Source organism: Vombatus ursinus, unplaced genomic scaffold (genome assembly GCF_900497805.2).
Source record: "Vombatus ursinus unplaced genomic scaffold, bare-nosed wombat genome assembly UNPS02015106.1, whole genome shotgun sequence".
NCBI classification, from domain to species: Eukaryota; Metazoa; Chordata; class Mammalia; order Diprotodontia; family Vombatidae; genus Vombatus; species Vombatus ursinus.
Window position 1 is genome coordinate 279523 of NW_020954884.1, and position 19258 is coordinate 298780.

Consider the following 19258-nt stretch of genomic DNA (forward strand, 5'->3'; position numbering starts at 1 on the left):
ATAGTTCCTTTCTTAGGTTTTCTCCTACTATGTTGTTGTTCTGTCATTTTCAGTCATGTCCAACTCTTCATGACCCCATTTGGGGTTTTCTTGGTAAAGATACTGGAATGGTTTGCCATTTCCTTTTCCAGGTCATTTTACAGATGAGGAAACTGAGGCACAGAGGGTTAAGTAACTTGCGCAGGGTCACAAAGCTAGTAAGTGTCTGAGGCCAGATTTGAATTCAGGAAGACAAGTCTTCCAGACTCCATACCTGGCACTCTATTCATTGCACCATCTAGCTGCCACAATTGAGGTATATCTTTCTATGGAATTAAGATTGATAGCTTATTAATTTTAATCTATTTTTGTATCCACTTTTTTATAAAATCTGCCATTAGCCAGAGGCAGTGTGGCATAGTGGACTGAGAGATGGATGAGAGTCAGCAAGACCCCTGGGTTCGATTTCAGTCTCTGGCACGTAACAGTTGTGTGACCCTGGATAAGTCACTTAACATCTCAATGCCCTAGGCAGCTTTCTATAACTAAAAATTACCAAAGAATTACTGACTTGCTTCATTATAGAGTTCCTCATAATGGTGAAATCACAGATCCAGACTCTGCTTCCCCAACCAAAAAAAAATAAATTCTGTCACTAACTGTTTTCAAGAAATTTGGTCCAGTTTTCTACAACCATATTATTTCTAAGATGCCTTCATACATGGAATTATTTTTATTATCTGTAAGTATAAAGGTTACATTTTTTTCACCAGTGAACATTCTTTAGATTCAAATTCAACTGTGTTAATGCTATACTGAAAATATTGTTTATGGGGGCAGCTAGGTGGCACAGTGGATAGAGCACTGGCCCTGAAGTCAGGAGGACCTGAGTTCAAATCCAGTCTCAGACCAAACACTTGACACTTATTAGCTGTGTGACCCTGGGCAAGTCACTTAACCCCAATTGCCTACAAAAAGAAAATATTATTTATGTTGTAATAACCACACATTTTATAATTATACTTCAGATCCTTCCAGATGGAACCATAGATCACCAGTTGCCTGCTCATAATAGCCACCATTGGGATTACAGCTACAGAAAGACCATTGAAAATCCTCAACCATTCCAACTCACCTTCTAGTGAAAGGTTTTAAAGAAATTAGTTTTCAAGAGAATTAGAATCTGGTCTGCTTCAAACTTTCCCACTTATGGATTTTAATAATCATATTCCGACTGCTTTATATTTGGATTAATCTGAAGAAAAATTACCAGAATTTATGAAGTATCTCACAGGCTTCAAACATATCATTTTCAGAGACATTATTTCAGAGTATAACTAATCAGGATTATTCATCACATTGATGGATAGAACAATTAAAGCTATGAATTATTAGATTTAATAAATGTCTAATTCAAATATTTATTTTCTCCATTATGCATTATCTATCCATGAAATACATATTTCATAGACTTCAAGGATTGTTCCTTTAAAAATGCTATTGTAAGTCTGATCCAAGTCATAAAACAATTTTTACCCTTGGCAAAAACGCTCTTTATTTTCCACTTAGATATATGAATTGATAAAATATTAAACTTGTGTGTTCACAGTAACAATGAGCTTTTTAAACAAAAATATTTAAATATATATCATAACAGTATCAAAGTCTCAAAAATGTTAACTGCTTTTTAATTGTTATTCTCTAAGTTATTTCAATAAAGTTAAATTATTTGCCTTAGCATCATTTAAGGTATAATCATAAAGTCATAATACTTTTATTTTAACACCTAAAAGAACTTATCCAAATGAGGCTTATCCTTCAAAGTCCTCCTCTTCGGATTTATCCCAGTAATGCTGGGACAACATTTGCCTAAGATTTTTGTTTTGTTTTTAACTATTTTGGAATTAACTAAGGAACTGATTTATGAGCTAACCAAAAAAGCAGTTTTATTACTTTGTAGCTGTAATTTAAAAAACCCTAAAACTAAATTTTTCAGAGTGATTATCAGACTTGACTTTGGATAACTTTTTGAAGTTTCTAAAAATTAACTCTACTCTCAAAAGATAGTTTAGCTACTATTAAAAATACGAAAAAAGAATAGCTCTGAAAACAAGAGTCAAAAAAAGTTTTGAGCAAAAGTAGCATTGTAATAATTGTATAGTGTTTCAGATTCATTACTTTGGATGACAGGGCACTTATTTGTATAGATGATGTGCTATTTTTGTATTTTAAAATATAGTCACATTATCATATAGGCCAGAGGATCTTAATCTGAGTTCCTTGGGCCCTTATGTATAGATTTCAGGGGATGTGTGACCTTGGATGGGAAATACATACATACATATTATATATATTCACATATAACATATATATATATATATATCTTTTCACTAATCTTTGGCTTCCTTATCCTATGTATTTATTTTATACATTTAAACCATTATTCTGAGAAGGGGTCCATAAGTTGTACCTGTGAACCCCAAAACCCATGAATCCCAAGAACCCCAATTATCTAAGAAAGAAACAAACAAAATTGGGATACATGTGTCCACAATTTAATTTCTCTCAAGCTGGCTTGACATGCATTGCATGGGAGTTCAGTCCAAAACTGGGCCTCCTCAAGGGGGCCAGTTCAGCACTGGCTCAAAAGGGATTTGGGGATACAACATTATATACCCTTTCAACAGAGGCTCATATCAACCTGCCATCATTCCAGACCACTCCCAGCCTCTGTAGATCTGGGCAGTAGTATCTGTTTCCACCCAAGCCTGAGTAGGATAAAATCAATTCAGGGTTGGGTCAGGTTTCACCACGGTAAGAAGATTCAATGCAATCTCATTATCAGTGATGTCCTTCTGAAGAACTCTGAAGCAGAAAGCTGGCAGGGTGGAGCTCTGAGTCTCCAAGATAGATTACCATGAAAAATCATTTTTCACACACCGAACTGTTAAAGGAATCCTAACTATAGACTGACTTTGTATTATATTACTTGCATTTAATGAGTCAAATTCTTCAGTTTTTCTCTGGGAACAAAGCATTTTTAGAAGTTACTGGAACTATGGTAGGCTGATTTAGCAAGTTACTGGTTCAAAGGCCTTTATTCTCTCCTACACTTAAATAATTCTTACATGTAGGTATTTAGGGTGGTCCATTTTAGCCTTATTTTCTATTCTGAGTTAATATTCCATTCTTCTCCCTTATATATCCTCCTTTCAAATTGTAGCAGTTGCTACTCTTTTAGTCCTATTTTTTGGTTTCCCATAGCTATGTCCTAGCTTACACTGGTCCATATTCCTGAAATGCCATTCTGTCCACTTTCCTGTTGAAATCCTACTGATCCTTTGATCATTTAGATGCAACTCTACCCCCCCCCATAAAGTCTGTCCTGAGTCTTCCTAGGTAGAAACAATTTCTCCCTCCTCTGATCTCTTGTAGCATTTTGTTTTTACCTCTTATATATTTACCACAGTCTACCTTGGTTATAATTATTTGGTGTACAGAAGTCTCCTCTACTATAGACAAATAGCAGCTCTTTTAAAATTCAGGTTTATGTTCCCTTCAACACCTAACAGATTTCCTTACACAAATAGGAATTTATATAGCACTTTACTGTTTGCAAAGTATTTTTGCATGTATTTTCTTTTTGTTTTCAATTTTATTTTATTTTTGAATTAATATTTACTTTCTCTCCATCCTACTCTCCCCCATTAAAAAAAAAAAAACAACTCTTGTAATAAATTTGCATAGTCAGAGTGGATAAAGCACCAGCCCTGAAGTCAGAAGGACCTGAGTTCAAATCTGACCTCAGACCAAACACTTGACACTTACTAGCTGTGTGACCCTGGGCAAGTCACTTAACCCCAACGGCCTAAGCAAAAACAATACATAAATAGATAGATAGATAGATAGATAGATAGATAGATAGATAGATAGATAAATATGCATAGTCGAACAAAACAAATTCCCACGTTGGCCATGTCCCAAAATTTTTGTTTCATTGTACAACTTGAATTCATCACCTCTTGGTTAGGAGATGGGAAGACTGGTCATCAGTCCTCTGGAATCATGATTTGTCATTGCATTGATCAGAGTGTTAAGACTTTCAGAGTTTCTTACTGGGGAGTCACAAAAATCTGATGAGGTAGATTTTATAGGTGCCATTTCACAGAAGGGGAAAAGGAGGTTTAGATTTTAAGTGGCTAGGTAAACAGCTAATGTTAGCAAACCAAGTATTCTATTCACAGCTCCAACATGACTCATTGTAATATTATTCATAGGTAGAATTTGCCCTTAATGATCCTAATTGAACTTAAAACAACCCTGTGAGAGAGTTGTTATCTAGTCTATCACAGTTATTAGTATCTCTATTGTACAATTAAGGAAACTGGAGCTCAGAGAGTTGAGGTATCTTGCCCTTGGTCTGCTAATAAATCTTAGATTAGGGATCTGAATTTAGGGCTTCTAAATCTAAATTCAATGTTTATTCCTATCTGACTCCATGACTGAATTGATGCATGGATTCACTCTTTTAAGTCACTAAGGTGCCATGAAGCTTATTTTGAGAGAATCACACAAAAGGCTATTCTTTGTTTATAAGGAACTCATAATCAATCAGTAAGCATTTATTAAGAACTTGCTAAGTGCCAAACACTATGCTAAATTCCAGGAATACAAGTGCAACAGTGAGACAGTCTCTATCCTGGAGTTTACCTTTTGACTTGGGTGTTGGGGCGGTACAACAGGTTTACTGATAGGTAAATACAGGCTATCTACCAATAATACACAGTGATGAGGGGGGAGGGACCCCAACCACTAGAAATGAAATGAATACAAGGAGAAAGAGAAGAAAAGAGAAAAGTGGGGAAAGAGACTTGTAGAAGACTAAAGAAAAGAAATACAGGAAAATGTAAGAACCATAAACTGAGAAACATACTGACACAGCAGTAAAAGAATGATTTTTTTATATCTATGGGATTTTAGGTGTCAGATTTGTACAAATGCTTTTAAGGTAATGTTGGTGACACTCTAATTTTGATTACTTTTGAAATGAAAGTGTTGCTTTTTAAAATAATAATCTTATTTTTCTGGCGCATAAATTTTTATCCCTGTAATCATTTCTTCACTATAAGAAGCAATAGGAAAGAAATGAGACAATAACTTCCTATGTGCCCCAAAGCAGAACACCATCGAATCCATCCTTTGCTTCCATTAGTTTCTTGAATTTTTGCTGCATACAACAAAAAGAGGAGTAAGACTTACTTTTTAGGATGGAAACATCAATAGAACAGAAAAGGGTCATTGTGGAAGGGAAAAAATCTGAGCTAAAAAACTCCTTACAAGATAATGTCTTTGCACTTTTATTGCATAAAACTATAATTGTTCCAAATTCTGGTGGGTGTTAACAGCAGAAGCATGAAAATTTTAACCATTTCAGATGTATCCCGTTTGTGACAGAAAGCTTTTGTGATGTGATGCAGAGTATGGATGTTGAAGGTGGAGACGAAAATTATTTTTCTGAAACTGAGTCAATATTTTCAACCCATTATTTCACAAATATGGTATTTAGATCACAAATCCATTATCCTTATTACTATCTTTATCATTTAACATCAAGTGACATCTTTGAGAATTGTAAATATAGTAAGATTACAGGAAGTTATCAATGATTTTATTAGGATGTTTTCCAAGGAACTTAAGTGTGCAAAGAAATGGGTATGTGGGGGTGGAGAGAACAGTACAATAGTCTGAAAGTATCAGTTTATCAATTGAAACAATAGGCAAGCTCTTTTATGTTTGGAATTAAGCCAAGGAACATGCCACAAGATTGTCTTCCATATTCTCTATAATACTTTAGGTGTACCTAGTTCTTCATCTGTTTTCTCCATTAGAATGTAAGCTCCCCAAGAGCAAGGATTGGTTTTTTTTGCCTTTCATTGTATCCCCACTGCTAAGCACAGTGCCTAGCACTTAGTAAACACTTAATAAATGCTTATTGACTGATTCACTAATAGTTCAAACTGAATGTTTTATTGAGCAAAGAATACCTACAGGGAAAAAATTATCTGCTCAGGGGTCCCAGTATCTCCTAAACCTAGGATATATGCAGTGTTAGGGGTATTATTATAGGTCTCATGAACCAAGAAATGCCTTAACATGGAATCCATGACCCCAGGGTGGAACACTCAGAGAATGATTGATGAGATCCTTTTGTGTCATAAGCATTATGAGTCAATGACAGCAGGGAATGGAGCATTATATCGTAGATGAATGTCACATCTTAACCAAAGCTCATGGAAGGAATACAGTACTAATGTGGCATAAAAGCAGAAATCCAAGGTAAAGTACATCATGCAAAGCTATGAAATGGTGGCAATCAAATAATTAACATAGATCTTGCCAGTTTACATTAATATGGTACCCTGGATCAACATTGGGAGCCATTGATATTCTTGGTTGTTCAGTCGATTTCAGTTGTGCTCCCATGTGGGGTATTCTTGACAAAGATGCTGGAGTGGTTTGCCATTTCCTTCACCAGTTCATTTTATAGATGAGGAAACTGAGGCAAACAGGGCTAAGTGAATTGCTCAGGGTCACATCTAGTAAGTGGCCAGATTTTAATTTAGGAAGATGAGTCTTCCTTATTCCAGGCCTGGCACTCTATCCATTGTACCGCCTAGCTGCCCTGTATTGTTATTTTCTATATTGGTTCAAACATTAGAATAATTCCTTGAAAATGACAAATGTTGGAAAAGATCAGGGGAGGGCGAGGCATTGTTGAGAGTCCTATTAGTTGGATACTTGATCAAAATATATTCAGTGTCTGTCAACTCCTGGCTTCTATTTCTGGAGGATTAGATCAGCAAAATTTAACCTTGCCTGAGCTTATGAATGGTTGACCACCAATGATAACCTCCCAAGTTTTTTAAAATTTTAGATCTATGATAAATTTTGTTTTGTTTCATTTTTAACTATATGTCCCAGTCACGGTTCCATATCTAATGTAATAGATCACTCAGTGCCTGGGGGTTCAAATAAACAATCTTCGTAACAAAAACACATACAAATACCTCCAGGTAGAAGTAATCCCACAAAAATTTAAAAAAAAAAGTCACTGGAAAATAAAAGCCAGAAGGCATGGGTTGTTCAAAGCCCTTTGCCAGAGTCTCACAGCTGGGCCTCAGATTTATCCACCTTGGGGCAAGGTTAACTCACATTGGCCCGGTTTTGCACCATAATTTCTTTGTTTACAATAACCTATTGATGTTTTGTGTGTGTGTGTGTGTGAGTGTGTGTATGCATGCGGGTCAACACAAGCCTCCCAATTTCCACCAATATCCTGGCTCCAAAATACCAGATCAAGTTTGACTTAATAGAGGGGTAAAGTCAAGAGTAAAATGAAATAAATGGGAAACTGTTATGTAAATAAACTTCAAAGAAAATGAAAGCTCAGCAGGGTGAAGTGATTTATGTAACTTATGGAGATCAAGTCACTCTTCCATGTCCCTTTCTCAATCTCTTTTGTTTGATCTTCATCCTAGTTGAGCCACTAATTGTGGATGTCCCATGTGGCTATGCCCTGGACCCTTTTCTCTTCTTCCTTTACACTACTTCACTTGGAGACCTCATGAACTTGTTGAGGTTTCATGGTGTGTTATGGGGTCATCTCAAAAGAATTCACAGACTCAGACCATCTCCAACCCAAGCAAAGGCATTTATTGAGAATTTTACCTCTCAGAAAGTGGGCTAGGCTCCAAGAAGGAACCAGAAGCCTAGCAGACCAAGACAGGGATTTTTTTAGAGCAAAAGATGCAACTACATCATTACAGAATATATGAATATTAAAATATAGAAGGGGTTTATTGATATGGGGAGGGTTCCTAGCCTTGGTGAAATTGCACATGCAGTTACCCTGAATGCATACAGAAAAGCCCACTGGGGGGGGCATTAATGTATGATAATGATATTATAATAAGCCTCTCTACATCATAAGTTCACCTTAGGACAATTCTTTGCTATTATTGTGCAGGTGTCCACTTAGGCTGTGATTTAGTGGTCAAACATCCTACTCTATGTCCTGTTGGTGCTGCTTTCTGCTTGGTTGGCTATTGTGGTCCTGTCTAAGATTGATGGATGGGCTGGCTGTTGTGGTCTTGTCTAAAACTGGATGGATGTGGTTGACACACCTGCTGTTCTAATGAGGCATGAGTTCATGGACATGCCTGCTGTTCTAGTGAGACATACGAGGAAGTTGAGATATTGGGTGTGGTGGCAGTGTTTAGACTGCATCAAACTCACATGGATTCAATTATCTCTATGTAGATGATTCTCAGATCTCTTTATCCAGCCCTATTCTTTTTCCTTACTTCGAGTATCCCATCTCCAAATGCCTATTAGACATATGAAACTGAATGTCCCATTGACATTTTAAACTTAACACGTCCAAAAGTGAGTTCATTACTTTTCCCTCCAAAACCTCCCCTCTTTCAAACTTCTCTATTATTGTAAAAGGCACCTCCATCCTCTCAATCCAGGCATAAAATAATGAAGGTCTGCACCAAGGTTGTTTTAGTGTCAGAGGCAAGAAGAGGGTGTATACAAGAAATATTACAAAGGTAAAGATTACAGGACTTGACAACTTATATAGGGGGTAAGAGATAGTGAGAAGTTGAGGATGATTAAGTTATGAACTTGGTTAATGTGGACTATGAGACAGCAAAAGAGATAGGAGTAGTCAGACAAGTAGGAGAAGAACCAGTGGAGAACAATGTCACAAAAACCTAGAGAAAAGAAAGTTTCAAAGAGAATGGGGTTATTGACAGTGTCCAGGGCTTCAGAGAGATTAATAAGATGAGAACTGAGAAATGGCCATTAGATTTGACAACTAAAAGATCATTAGCAATTTTGGAGAAAGAAATTTTAGTTGAGTGATAAGGTTGGAAGCCAGACTGCAAAAGGTAAGAGTGAAAGGAAAGGAAATTAAGGCACCTATTATAGATGATGAAGAGTTAACCAAAAATAGTAGGAGAGATACAGTTTATGATGATAGCTAGCTGGGATGGGTGGACTTTTTGAGGTTGGGGGAGACATGGTTGTATTGGTGAGTAATAGGGAAGAAGCCAAGGGATTGAAGATTGAGAATAGAAGTAATAGAGAGGGTATTCTGCTGGAAAATATGGGATGAAATGCAATCCCTTATGTATGTAAAGGGGTTTACCTTGGCAAGGAGAAGGGTCATCTCTTCCTGTGATACAGGTGTGAAGGAGGAGATAGTGGCAAAAGATCTCTGAAGGATGTGAGATGAGGAACAGGGGAGAAGCAAATGGCCTCAGTTTTTTTTTTTTTTCAGTGAAATATGAGGCAAGGTTCTTAGCTGTGAGAGTGGGGGGAGGGGGTCTGCACCAAGGTCATTTTGGTGTCAAAGGAGAGAAGAGGATGTATACAAGATCTATTACAAAGGTAGAGATTACAGACGTGACAACTGATTTGATATACGGGGTGAGAGTTCAGAATCAAGGATAATAAAGTTGTGAACTTTATGGGATGCTTAAGGAGGGATGAAAAGATTTGGAAAAGCCAAATCTGGAAAATTTGGTGAGTGAGATAGTGAGATTAGGGTGATGTAAAAGGATTGTCTTGCAGTTTTGAGGGCCCCTTTCAGATTTTCTAAAATAAATTTATGGTGGATCCAGTCAACACAATTTTCTGATCCCTAGCTCCTTTCAGCAGCATATGAGAAGAAGCAAAGACAATGGATGGCAAGAATAATCTAAGGTTACTCTAAGGCTGGGTTTGGCAGGTCTAAATATTGATAGGACAAAGGGACAAAGAACTCAAAAAAAGAAGATAGTGAAAAGTTGAACTGTTTCACCAAGGAGTCAAAATAAAGAAGGGAAGTGAATGTAGTTATGAAATGAGTGAAAGAACTGAGGGATAAAGAACTTGGAGGCATAGTGATGATGAAGAAGAGGGTTTGAAGTTGTAAGTCAGAGAGAGAGTTAGAATTATGATCAGATAAGTTATGATAGAGGTAAAGATAGAATTATGATCAGATAAAGAAATTTCAGAATTCATGGATTTAGATGTAGGACACTTACAGGTCATGGTAAATATGTACAACTGTTGTGGGGTAGAGGAGTAGATAATGGGAAAAGAGTAAGTTGAAGAATTAGGAGTTTAGAGTGTTTGAGAGAGTATACACACATATAATGTATATACACATATTTAGTATGTATATGTGTGTATGTATGTGTACATGTGTATGTATATGTATGTGTACATATGTATGTACATACATGTGTATGGGGAGAGAAGTAGTAAGGGAGAGAGAGACAGAGAGAGACAGAGAAACAGACAGACACAGAGAGTAGTGAGCCAGGTATTCATTGAGGAAGGAAGGAGAATGTCTTAGAGGTCTACAGACAACATCTCTCAGAGTCTTGATTGGGTGAGAAATAAGGTATTGAATGATCCTCAAAGAAGAAGAGATTACTGAGTCATGGTGGTAGAAAGAGAGCCTGGAAGTGGCAATGAGGAGCAAGGAATAACCCCACCTTTCGGTTCAAAATCCACTATGACCAGTAACAAATCAAGATATTAGTAAATGTGTGAGCAGCTCTGGAAAGGGGATCCAGGGAAACTGTGTCATCAGGAGGGAGTGCAATAAGATGGTGTGATTGAGAAAGGGAAAGGTTTAAGATAAAATCTGGATTTTTACTTATGGAGCAGGCATTCCAGACAGTACAGTGGAAGTGGGTGACTCTAGAGTGGGAGGTTAAAAGTATAGGAATAAGGTAACAGTCAGTGGGGAATTGAGAAAACTGAACAATAGCAACCCAGAGTTCAGAATTAATAGGATATGATGAGATGGGGTGGAAATAGGTTAATCATTGAGGAAGGAGTTCAGTTAGGTTATCATGCACAGGTTTTTGGCCTTGGGTGGAGTTGTCTTAGGGCTTCTGGCAGCCCTAGTGTGCGACTACAAAGAGTGGGGGAAGGATGAAGAGGTAAGAGCAAAGCAAGCCCTGTGGAGTTTTGGGTGGCTGAAAAGAGTGCCTGAAGCACAAAAATGGAACAACCAAAGCAGAACAAACAATGGAAAATTACCCGCTTCTGGGATGTGTTACAGTAATGTTTCACTTGTCTGGCACTCTAAATTCAACTCAGCAAATACTTTTGAGTACTTCCTATATACAAGGCACTGTGCAATCACCTTAAAGGAAATGGAGTGTTTTATAAAAGTGAATTTTCCAGTGATCTGAATCATAGGATTAGAGGTGGAATCTTACACTTTTAGATGTAAAGCTTTTTTTTTTAATGAAAAGTTTTATAAAATGCACTATAGGGGATACTGAACAGAACTTAACCTTTTCATAATGACTCAAGATTATTGTGCTATGGAGAAATAAAGCTCTCAGCTTTAACACTGTCCTGCCCCCACCCTCAATGTCAAACTATCAGCTGTCAGGTGTCACTTTTCTGTCTGTCATTGTGCCTGCCTCTAATAGACCTACTCCTCCCTCTTCTTCTAGTGGGTTGTTTCTGGTCTGCTGTGGGCTGTGAGACAAATAAGCAAACTTGTTCAGAGTTGTATGATAAAAAACTGTAAGACTATGAGTGAGGGGCTGGGGATAAAGAAGAAGACTGGTTATTGCATGAGCTTTGGATTACTAACTCACCCACTCCAAAATATTATCTATTCAGACCTTCATATATGTGATATAACAGCACTTTTCCCCCTCCAACACATTTGCCTTTCTAATTATGCTTTACTTAATCTGGAATTAAACCTGTAGGTATTTTACATTCTCTAAACACAGGATGCCTGAGTGGTAAGGACACATGAGTTGGGAATATTCTTGATGATGGTAACAAGAAGGCAATTAATAATGAAAATGTGATTGAGTGTAACTAACTAAATAGATAACCTGCACCTCTGAGATTGTTATACTTAGAACCATATTAATGTGAAGCAGGAGTTGTTTTTTTTTTTCCCTCAATCAGTTACAATATTCGCAAAGCATTGTGCAATAACTTTGTTAGTATTTGATATGGTCTGTGAAGCTTACAATAATAAAAAAGGATTCTGGGATAGCTACTAAGAAAAATAATTGAAGCATTAAAAATAGCTACTGTTTGCATAGCAAAAGATGGACAACTCTTCAATACTTTTTCGCATTTGGGGTAGAATGAACAGAAAAGGGAATAGGATGTAAATCTTTCCCAAATGCCATTCAGTCTTTACTGCTAAGAGCTGCACTTAAAGTAGTACATAAAAGAGAGGTCAGGTAACTGGTTGCTTAGATAAGCAAGGCCGCCTAAAATGGCAAAACTTGATAAATTCTGCACTTTAAACGAAGGTTCCATTTTGCAATCCAATGACCTTAGTTTCATAACTTCATCCCAGAATGAACTGTGTCTGGGGGGACTTATGCATAAGAGCCTGGTTTGGAAATCAAAAGACTACCTTAATTTTTAATAGGTGATATTTCTTTTTCGTGACTGAACTAGTGTTTGTTATCCAGGTATTTTCAGGTAATCCCCTACATCCTGGGCCTTTGCCAGTGGTCTTGACTTTAGTCCTGCTACTGGACTTTGATGGCTTTGGAAAAGGGAGTGAGGCTGATAACACTCACACTTAAATCCAATTCACACACAAGTCAAGATATCACCCATGATGTCACCGGCCCTCTTTGAAAAAATGAAGGACAAACAACTTCTTCCCAAATGTAGGTACTGGGAAAACAATTCATAACAAAAAGCTTGCTTGGTGAGCATGAAATTGGGGCAAAGGGAATTCATCTTTAGTCTTACAGGATATTTGATTCTGTGGCAAATTCTGATATGTTACCATCATTGTTCTATTATAGAGGCTACACCAGGGATGGGGAACCAGTCGCCTCGAGGCCACATGTGGCCCTCTAGATGCTCAAGTGTGGCCCTTTGGCTGAATCCAAACTTCACAGAACAAATCCCTTTATGAGCTGTCATTTTTGTTATTGCTATTGCAATCTAGGTTACATGGTACTATATATTAGTTATATAGTCAATATGTAGGGGGAATTTCAGGATCCAAAGAAAATATATTCCTTGAATTTTTGGATCCTCTAAAGTTGAAGCTAATAAGGCACTAAATTATACCTTTATTCCAGTACTCTTGTGGACCTATCATTATACTCCCTACACCAACATATATCATCACCTATCTATGCCTCTCTCCCTTGTTCAACTACTGCCTATGTTTCCCTACAAGTTCAGTACAGGGGCTCCAGCCAACATACTGAGGAACTTCCTCTAAGCTGAGGATCATGAAAAAAATAGTAAAGAGATCCACAGTATATGAGCAGACTGCAACATATTTCACAAACAAAGAATGACCAAGTTGAAGTATGAAGCACATCATCAAAGAAATGTAATGGAAAGAGATGAGAAAGTCGCATGATGAAAACTCAGGATACTTATGGGCAAATTATCTATTCTTGATGTCAAGAAAACTTGATTAAATTATAAATAAATTATAAATTATAAATAAAGTAAAATAAATTTAATAATTTAATTTTATAACTGAGGTAAGGTCACAACAGAAGGGAGATGTCCTTCATGGAGTTCAAAAAGAGAAGAACCAAAGTAAAAGTATGTTCCAGCATTGTCCAAGAGAAAAGAATATTCTATTCTATTTCATTAATGCAAGTACAGAGGGACCCAACATCATTTCAGAAATTGAATCATGGAAATTAAGAGAAAGTCAATATAATATTACAATCCAGTCTATCCTGCAAGAGATATTTGAGGACAATATAGATTTTGTTACTGGGTCCATAGTCATTTTACATGTCCCTGAATAACATCTTAAGCCAATTATAGAAAGATCATTTGGGTACTGAGAATTCCCTAATTTTGTTACTATTTTTTCTTATATATTGTCTACATAAACAATCATTGCATTTGTAGAGTCTGTTATGTAACCTTTATGCCATAAGCTATAGCATAACATAAAGGGCTTGGGTACATTTTGAGAGCTTCCTCACATCCCTGACTTACTGCCCTGACCCAGAGGATCTGGGATTTCTTTATAAGACACCCCCTCCCCATCCCCTACAATGCTTTGTCACCACCAATTCCCACTTTGACACACAGAGGACTCTTGTAGTGCTTTAGCTCAGTTTCTAGGCCTATCGCAATTCTCCGTATTATCTAGTAGCCATAGCCTGTTGTTATTCTTGACCCAATAATTTCACTGTTGGTAATCAACCCAGAATGTGTTATTAGAAAGCATTATTTGTGCAAAGATTTTCATTGTAGCATTATACATAATTATAAATAAAACAAAACTCTGTAAAACCACAACAACCAGGAAATAGACTAATGTCCAACAATAGGGAAATGGTGAAATACATTGCGGCATATTCAAGAAAACAGAATTAAGACTAAACATGAGGTATATACAAAGAAATTATAGCATCACAGATTTCAAACTGGAAGAGATCTTAGAGGCCATCTAGTTCAGCCCCCTAATTTTACAGATGAAGAAAATGCGGCCCAGAGAGTTTAAATGACTTGCCTAGAGTCACAAAACTAGAAATGGCAGAACTGGGATCCATGCTTTCGTTTAACAATTATTTGTTGAGTGCCAGTCATGTGCCAGGCACTGTGCCTGGTGCCTGGAATATAGAGATAAAAAAACCATAACAGTCCTAGTTGTCAAAGAGGTCACATTCTATTTGGGGGTGGGGGGTGGGGACAGGAGGGAAAACAGCATATAAAATATACACAAAATAAATATAAAAGCTATACAAAGGAATTTATGGGGCAAAGAGGAATTTCCCTTTAGTTTAACATAGAAAATGTTATGGATGTTGGCTTCATTGAGTTCATGCCAAACTAACCTTTTATTTATTTATATAAGATTGTTAAACTCTTTAGATTAGGGAAATGCTGCAGATGATATTTTACCTGTATATCAGTAATATATTTGACAAAATTTTTCATGATATTTTTGGTTGAATGGTAAAACCCAAAGAATAGTCATTAATGCTCTCTACTACAGTGTCATAGGGATCTGGGTTTGACCCTATCATGGCTGACATTTTTGTCAATGACTTTGATAGAGGCATACACAGCAGGATTTTCAAATTTCCAGATGACATAAAGCTGGGAAAGATGTTGTTCAGTCGTTTTCAGTCATGTCTGACACTTTGTGACCCCATTTAGGGTTTTCTTGGCAAAGATACTGTTTTGCCATTTCCTTCTCCAGCTCATTTTACAGATGAGGAACCTAGGTAAACAGGGTTAAGTGACTTGCCCAGGGTCACACAGCTAATAAGTGTTTAAGGCCAGATTTGACGTCAGGAAGATGAATCTTCCTAATTCTAGGCCCTGCACTCTATGCACTATTCCACCTCGCTGCCCCTAGGAAGGATATCATGTAGATGAAAAATCAGATGAGAACTTAGGGCCCAAACTAAGAAGATAAGAGATAAATGTAAAGTTTTGTACTTCACAAATACAAAATGGGGAGATTTGGGCTTAGAAGCAATTCTGAAAAAGGTCTAAGGATTTGTATATGATATTGATAAGCTGGGGAATGTCCAAAGTGTACAATAAGGATGATAAAAGGCCTTGAGGTTATACAGTATAATTATCAGCCAAAAGAACTAGAGATGCTTAATCTGGAGAAGAGATTTAGGGAGGATATGACAACTTCCTTTGAGTATTGGAAGGGTTGTCCCCTGGTATAGGAATCATCCTGGTTCTTTTTGGCCTCTGAAGGCAGAACTAGGAACAATGAGGAAAATTTAGGTTTAGTGACAGGAAAAACCTACTAACAATTAGAGTCATTCAAAAATACAATGCCGTGTGTTGGTACAATTGTGTGCAAAATATTTGGGGAAACAATATGGTTTAATTTTTTAACAGCAATGTTCACATATATCCACTTCTTACACTAGACTGATTCAGAATGTCTAAAATTGACCAAATGAAATCAAAATGACCTGGTTTCTCCATCTTTAGTTGAGTTTATTCCACACACATGTAGTCCTTCTCCCATTTGTTGATTTTAATTCTGGGGTACCAAAGGAGGCATATTACTGCATGGCAATGTACAAGTTTTAGTGTTTAAAGATGATGCTTCAGTAATTGTCAGTGTGGGGAAATCAAGAGTTTCAAGTATCATTTGAACCCACAAGGAATAAAGATCAGTCACACTGAAGCTCAAAGGAAAGTTGAGTCAAAAATGAAAAAGAGCTCATAAATTGGTGCTATTAAATACAATTAATCCTCAGGGAAAAAAAAATTAAAAAGATATTCAGAAGGCTTGGCAGCTGGAGGAGGGGGTTAAGGAAGAGGGATTGCTGATTCCTTTCTCATACAACATATGCATCCTGAAGTTGGAAGAACAGTGAGAAGAACAATTAAAAATAGCTGCTAACTGTTGTGATGAAGGGGAAAAAAACACATTGGCATGGGCAAAACTCCCACAAAAGCTAGAGTACTAAAGACTGGAAAAATTTGTGTTTGTCAAAGGTACACTTAATATTGGATGTGATGTGTAGTTTCATAATGAAGACTTAATATGTCAAAATCTTGTGAAGCCAATGTCAAATAATGTAAAGCAAATGACTGAAGCAAAAAGACATTAAAAATTTTAATGTTAACAGTTGTAAGGGATATTGTAGAAGCTAATGAAGTAATTACTTTACTTCACTCCAAATTATTCACACACCATTGTAGGTACTAAGTTCTCTCTCATTCGAAGTCTTCAAGCAAAAGCTGAATGATCCCTTCTTGTATTCTTGCTCAGGTGTAAGTTAAACTAGATGACTTTTGAGGTCCCTTCCAACTCAAACTTAAGCTAATGTAATCATTCCATTCAGAACCCGTAAATTTTTCTTAATTATCAATGTAACAATTCTGTCTCTTCAAACTATGCTTTATTTCAATCCATTATTTCAGACCAATCACTTTGGAATATGTATTTCTTTCAAGGCTGTGTCCAACTAATCTGAAACTTGTCCTTTAGACAGGACTTTTAAACTCCCTACCAGTCAGCACCTGACACTAAGCTGGTAACATCTAATTCCCCAAAGAGACTAGCCTATGATGGAAGTGCACCTTTATCATATCCTCCAAACAGTCTTAGTCGTATCTATGTATGAAGGTGTATTATATCTGTGAGTTCATGAAATGAGATGAGCTGGAAGGGATTCTAGGACTTGCACATAGATGATTATTTGAAATGGCCCTTTCTTAATCCTTGAGGAATACCGGGAAAGGTGAATAAGTTGAGTAAGATTTTTAAAATATAAGATTCAACTCAAATCCTTCCAAATACTGAAGTAGGCTGACACTGGCTGGACAGGTAGAGCCAGAGTATAGTCACTGCTTTTAAAGCCACTCCTGGCTTATTGGCCAAGTAATTGGCTTTGATGCAGTATCTTCTCATTCCCCTCCTCCCTTTAGCACACACTGCGTAGAGGATCAAGCATCATCTCAAACCAATAAGCCTTTAGGCACTGAGCCTCATTTTCCTGGAAGTCGCCAGTGTGCCCAGTCAGCACTGCATGGGGTGTGCTCTAGCCTGAGGAAGCCTGCTTTTTAGTCCTCCTTAACAACTGGTGGACTCATACCCAGAGAGGTTATATGCCTTGCCCAAGGCTCACCAGCAATAAGTAGCAGAATCAGAATGTGGACCCAGGTCCTCTGCCTCCAAAGTCATTGCTCTTTTCATTGCACTAGCCTGGAACCGTTCAAGTCCAGCTTAAAGGAGGATGATTTCGGAGGTCTCTCATGATAAAAACTGACAGTTATACGTAAATTGCATTCTGTATGTTATTTCATAAGAGCCTCACAACAATGCTGTGAGGCTGGAGGCATTAGTCCATTTTTTTGGATGCTCAGAGGTTCAGTGACTTTCTCATGCACATAGCTCGTTAAATATCAGAGGTGGGTTTGCATCCAAGTCTACCATGCGGGTCATTGTGCTAGACTGCCTCTCCATCTGTATTTCCAACGATAAGGCATCAGAGAGATGCAAAGAGCTACGTGGCTCTCTTCCAACGCTTAACTGCCCTGGCTAGCATCCAGCTGGTGCAGATGATACCAAAGGTAGGAAAGGCGCGACATACAGGGCCGGGTGGTCCAGGTGCCGTAGGGGTCTGCCACCCAGACCTCTCCCCACCCACCACTGCAGCCACACCTTCCCTACCCCGGACCAGTTCCAGCTGGATTCCTCCCGGCTGGCTCCCGAGCTCCCCAGCCAGACGGCCCCACCCCCAGGCTGCTGGCCAATCCCCTTCCCCGCTCCAGTTCGGCGGGGTGGGAGTGAGCTGCAGGGAGGTTGGATTGGCTGGGAAGGTGAAGTGGGGAGGCGGGGGGGGAAGGGGCGTGGTTGCTCCGTGCGTGCAGCAGGGCGCCCCGATAAGGAGCAGTCGGCGCAGGCGTAGCCACGGCCCCAACAAACAAACAAACGGACGCGCCCCCGCCCGCCAAAGCTCGGACGCCTCAGACTTCCTTCCACCACCGCCAGTCTTTCCCCAGTCCCGCGCCCCGCCCCCGGTCACGTCGCGGCACGTCTCCTCCTCCCCCGGGGCTCAGGGCCGCGCACGCTCCCTCCCCGCCCCCCTCCTGCATTTAACCCCTCCCCGGCCGGGGCTAAGGTGGCGGCTGCTGCTCCGGGGACTAGCGCACGCCCCGGCCGGGCTCCCGCCGTGGGGGGAGGGGGCGCCAACGGCTCTCGCGCTCCCGGCGAGCGGACGGACGATGACTTGCTACCGAGGCTTCCTGCTGTGCAGCTGCCGTTGCGTGGCGGGGAGCCGGGCGGCCGCAACAGCGCGGCGGTGCCCCTTGGGGGGGGTTCCGGCGGAGAGCGCGGGGCCGCGGGTTGGCGGCGTTGGGGGCGGGGGCTGGCGGCACCTGGGGCACGGGCGGCACGGCCAAGCCCGCGAGCTGGAGGGAGGCGGCGGCGGCTGCCCTGCGGGCGGGTTCCGCCCGGCCCGGGTCGTGGTCGTGGCCAAGACCACCCGCTACGAGTTCGAGCAGCAGCGGTACCGCTACGCGGAGCTCTCGGAGGAGGACCTGAAGCAGCTGGTGAGCCCGACCCCGACCCGCCCTGGCTCCGCCGCCTCGGCCCCCGGCCTCTGCCCCTTGCCCGCTCTTCCTCCTCGTGAGGCCCCTCCCCATGGAGCCTCAAAGTGTGTGCACTGGGGAGAGCCAAGTTCTGTGAGAGAGTGTGTGTGTGTGTGTTGGAAAGGGGCTCATTCTGTGTGTGTGTGTGTGTGTGTGT

At 39.4% G+C, this 19258-nt stretch overlaps 2 protein-coding genes across 10 annotated transcripts in view; both read left to right on the forward strand.

The window, feature by feature from the left end:
• RANBP3L (RAN binding protein 3 like) overlaps window positions 1–1593 on the forward strand; it is a 63839-nt gene extending 62246 nt beyond the window's left edge. For both annotated transcript variants that reach the window (XM_027846267.1, XM_027846268.1), the window contains one exon: window positions 1008–1593. In XM_027846267.1, the coding sequence (XP_027702068.1) occupies window positions 1008–1051 (44 nt within the window). In that variant the 3' untranslated portion in view covers window positions 1052–1593. The remainder of the gene's footprint in view (window positions 1–1007) is intronic.
• A 17142-nt stretch (window positions 1594–18735) lies between these two features.
• The window catches only part of NADK2 (NAD kinase 2, mitochondrial), a 62640-nt gene continuing 62117 nt past the window's right edge, over window positions 18736–19258 (forward strand). For all 8 annotated transcript variants that reach the window (XM_027846277.1, XM_027846279.1, XM_027846278.1 and 5 more), the window contains exon 1: window positions 18736–19062. In XM_027846277.1, the coding sequence (XP_027702078.1) occupies window positions 18736–19062 (327 nt within the window). The remainder of the gene's footprint in view (window positions 19063–19258) is intronic.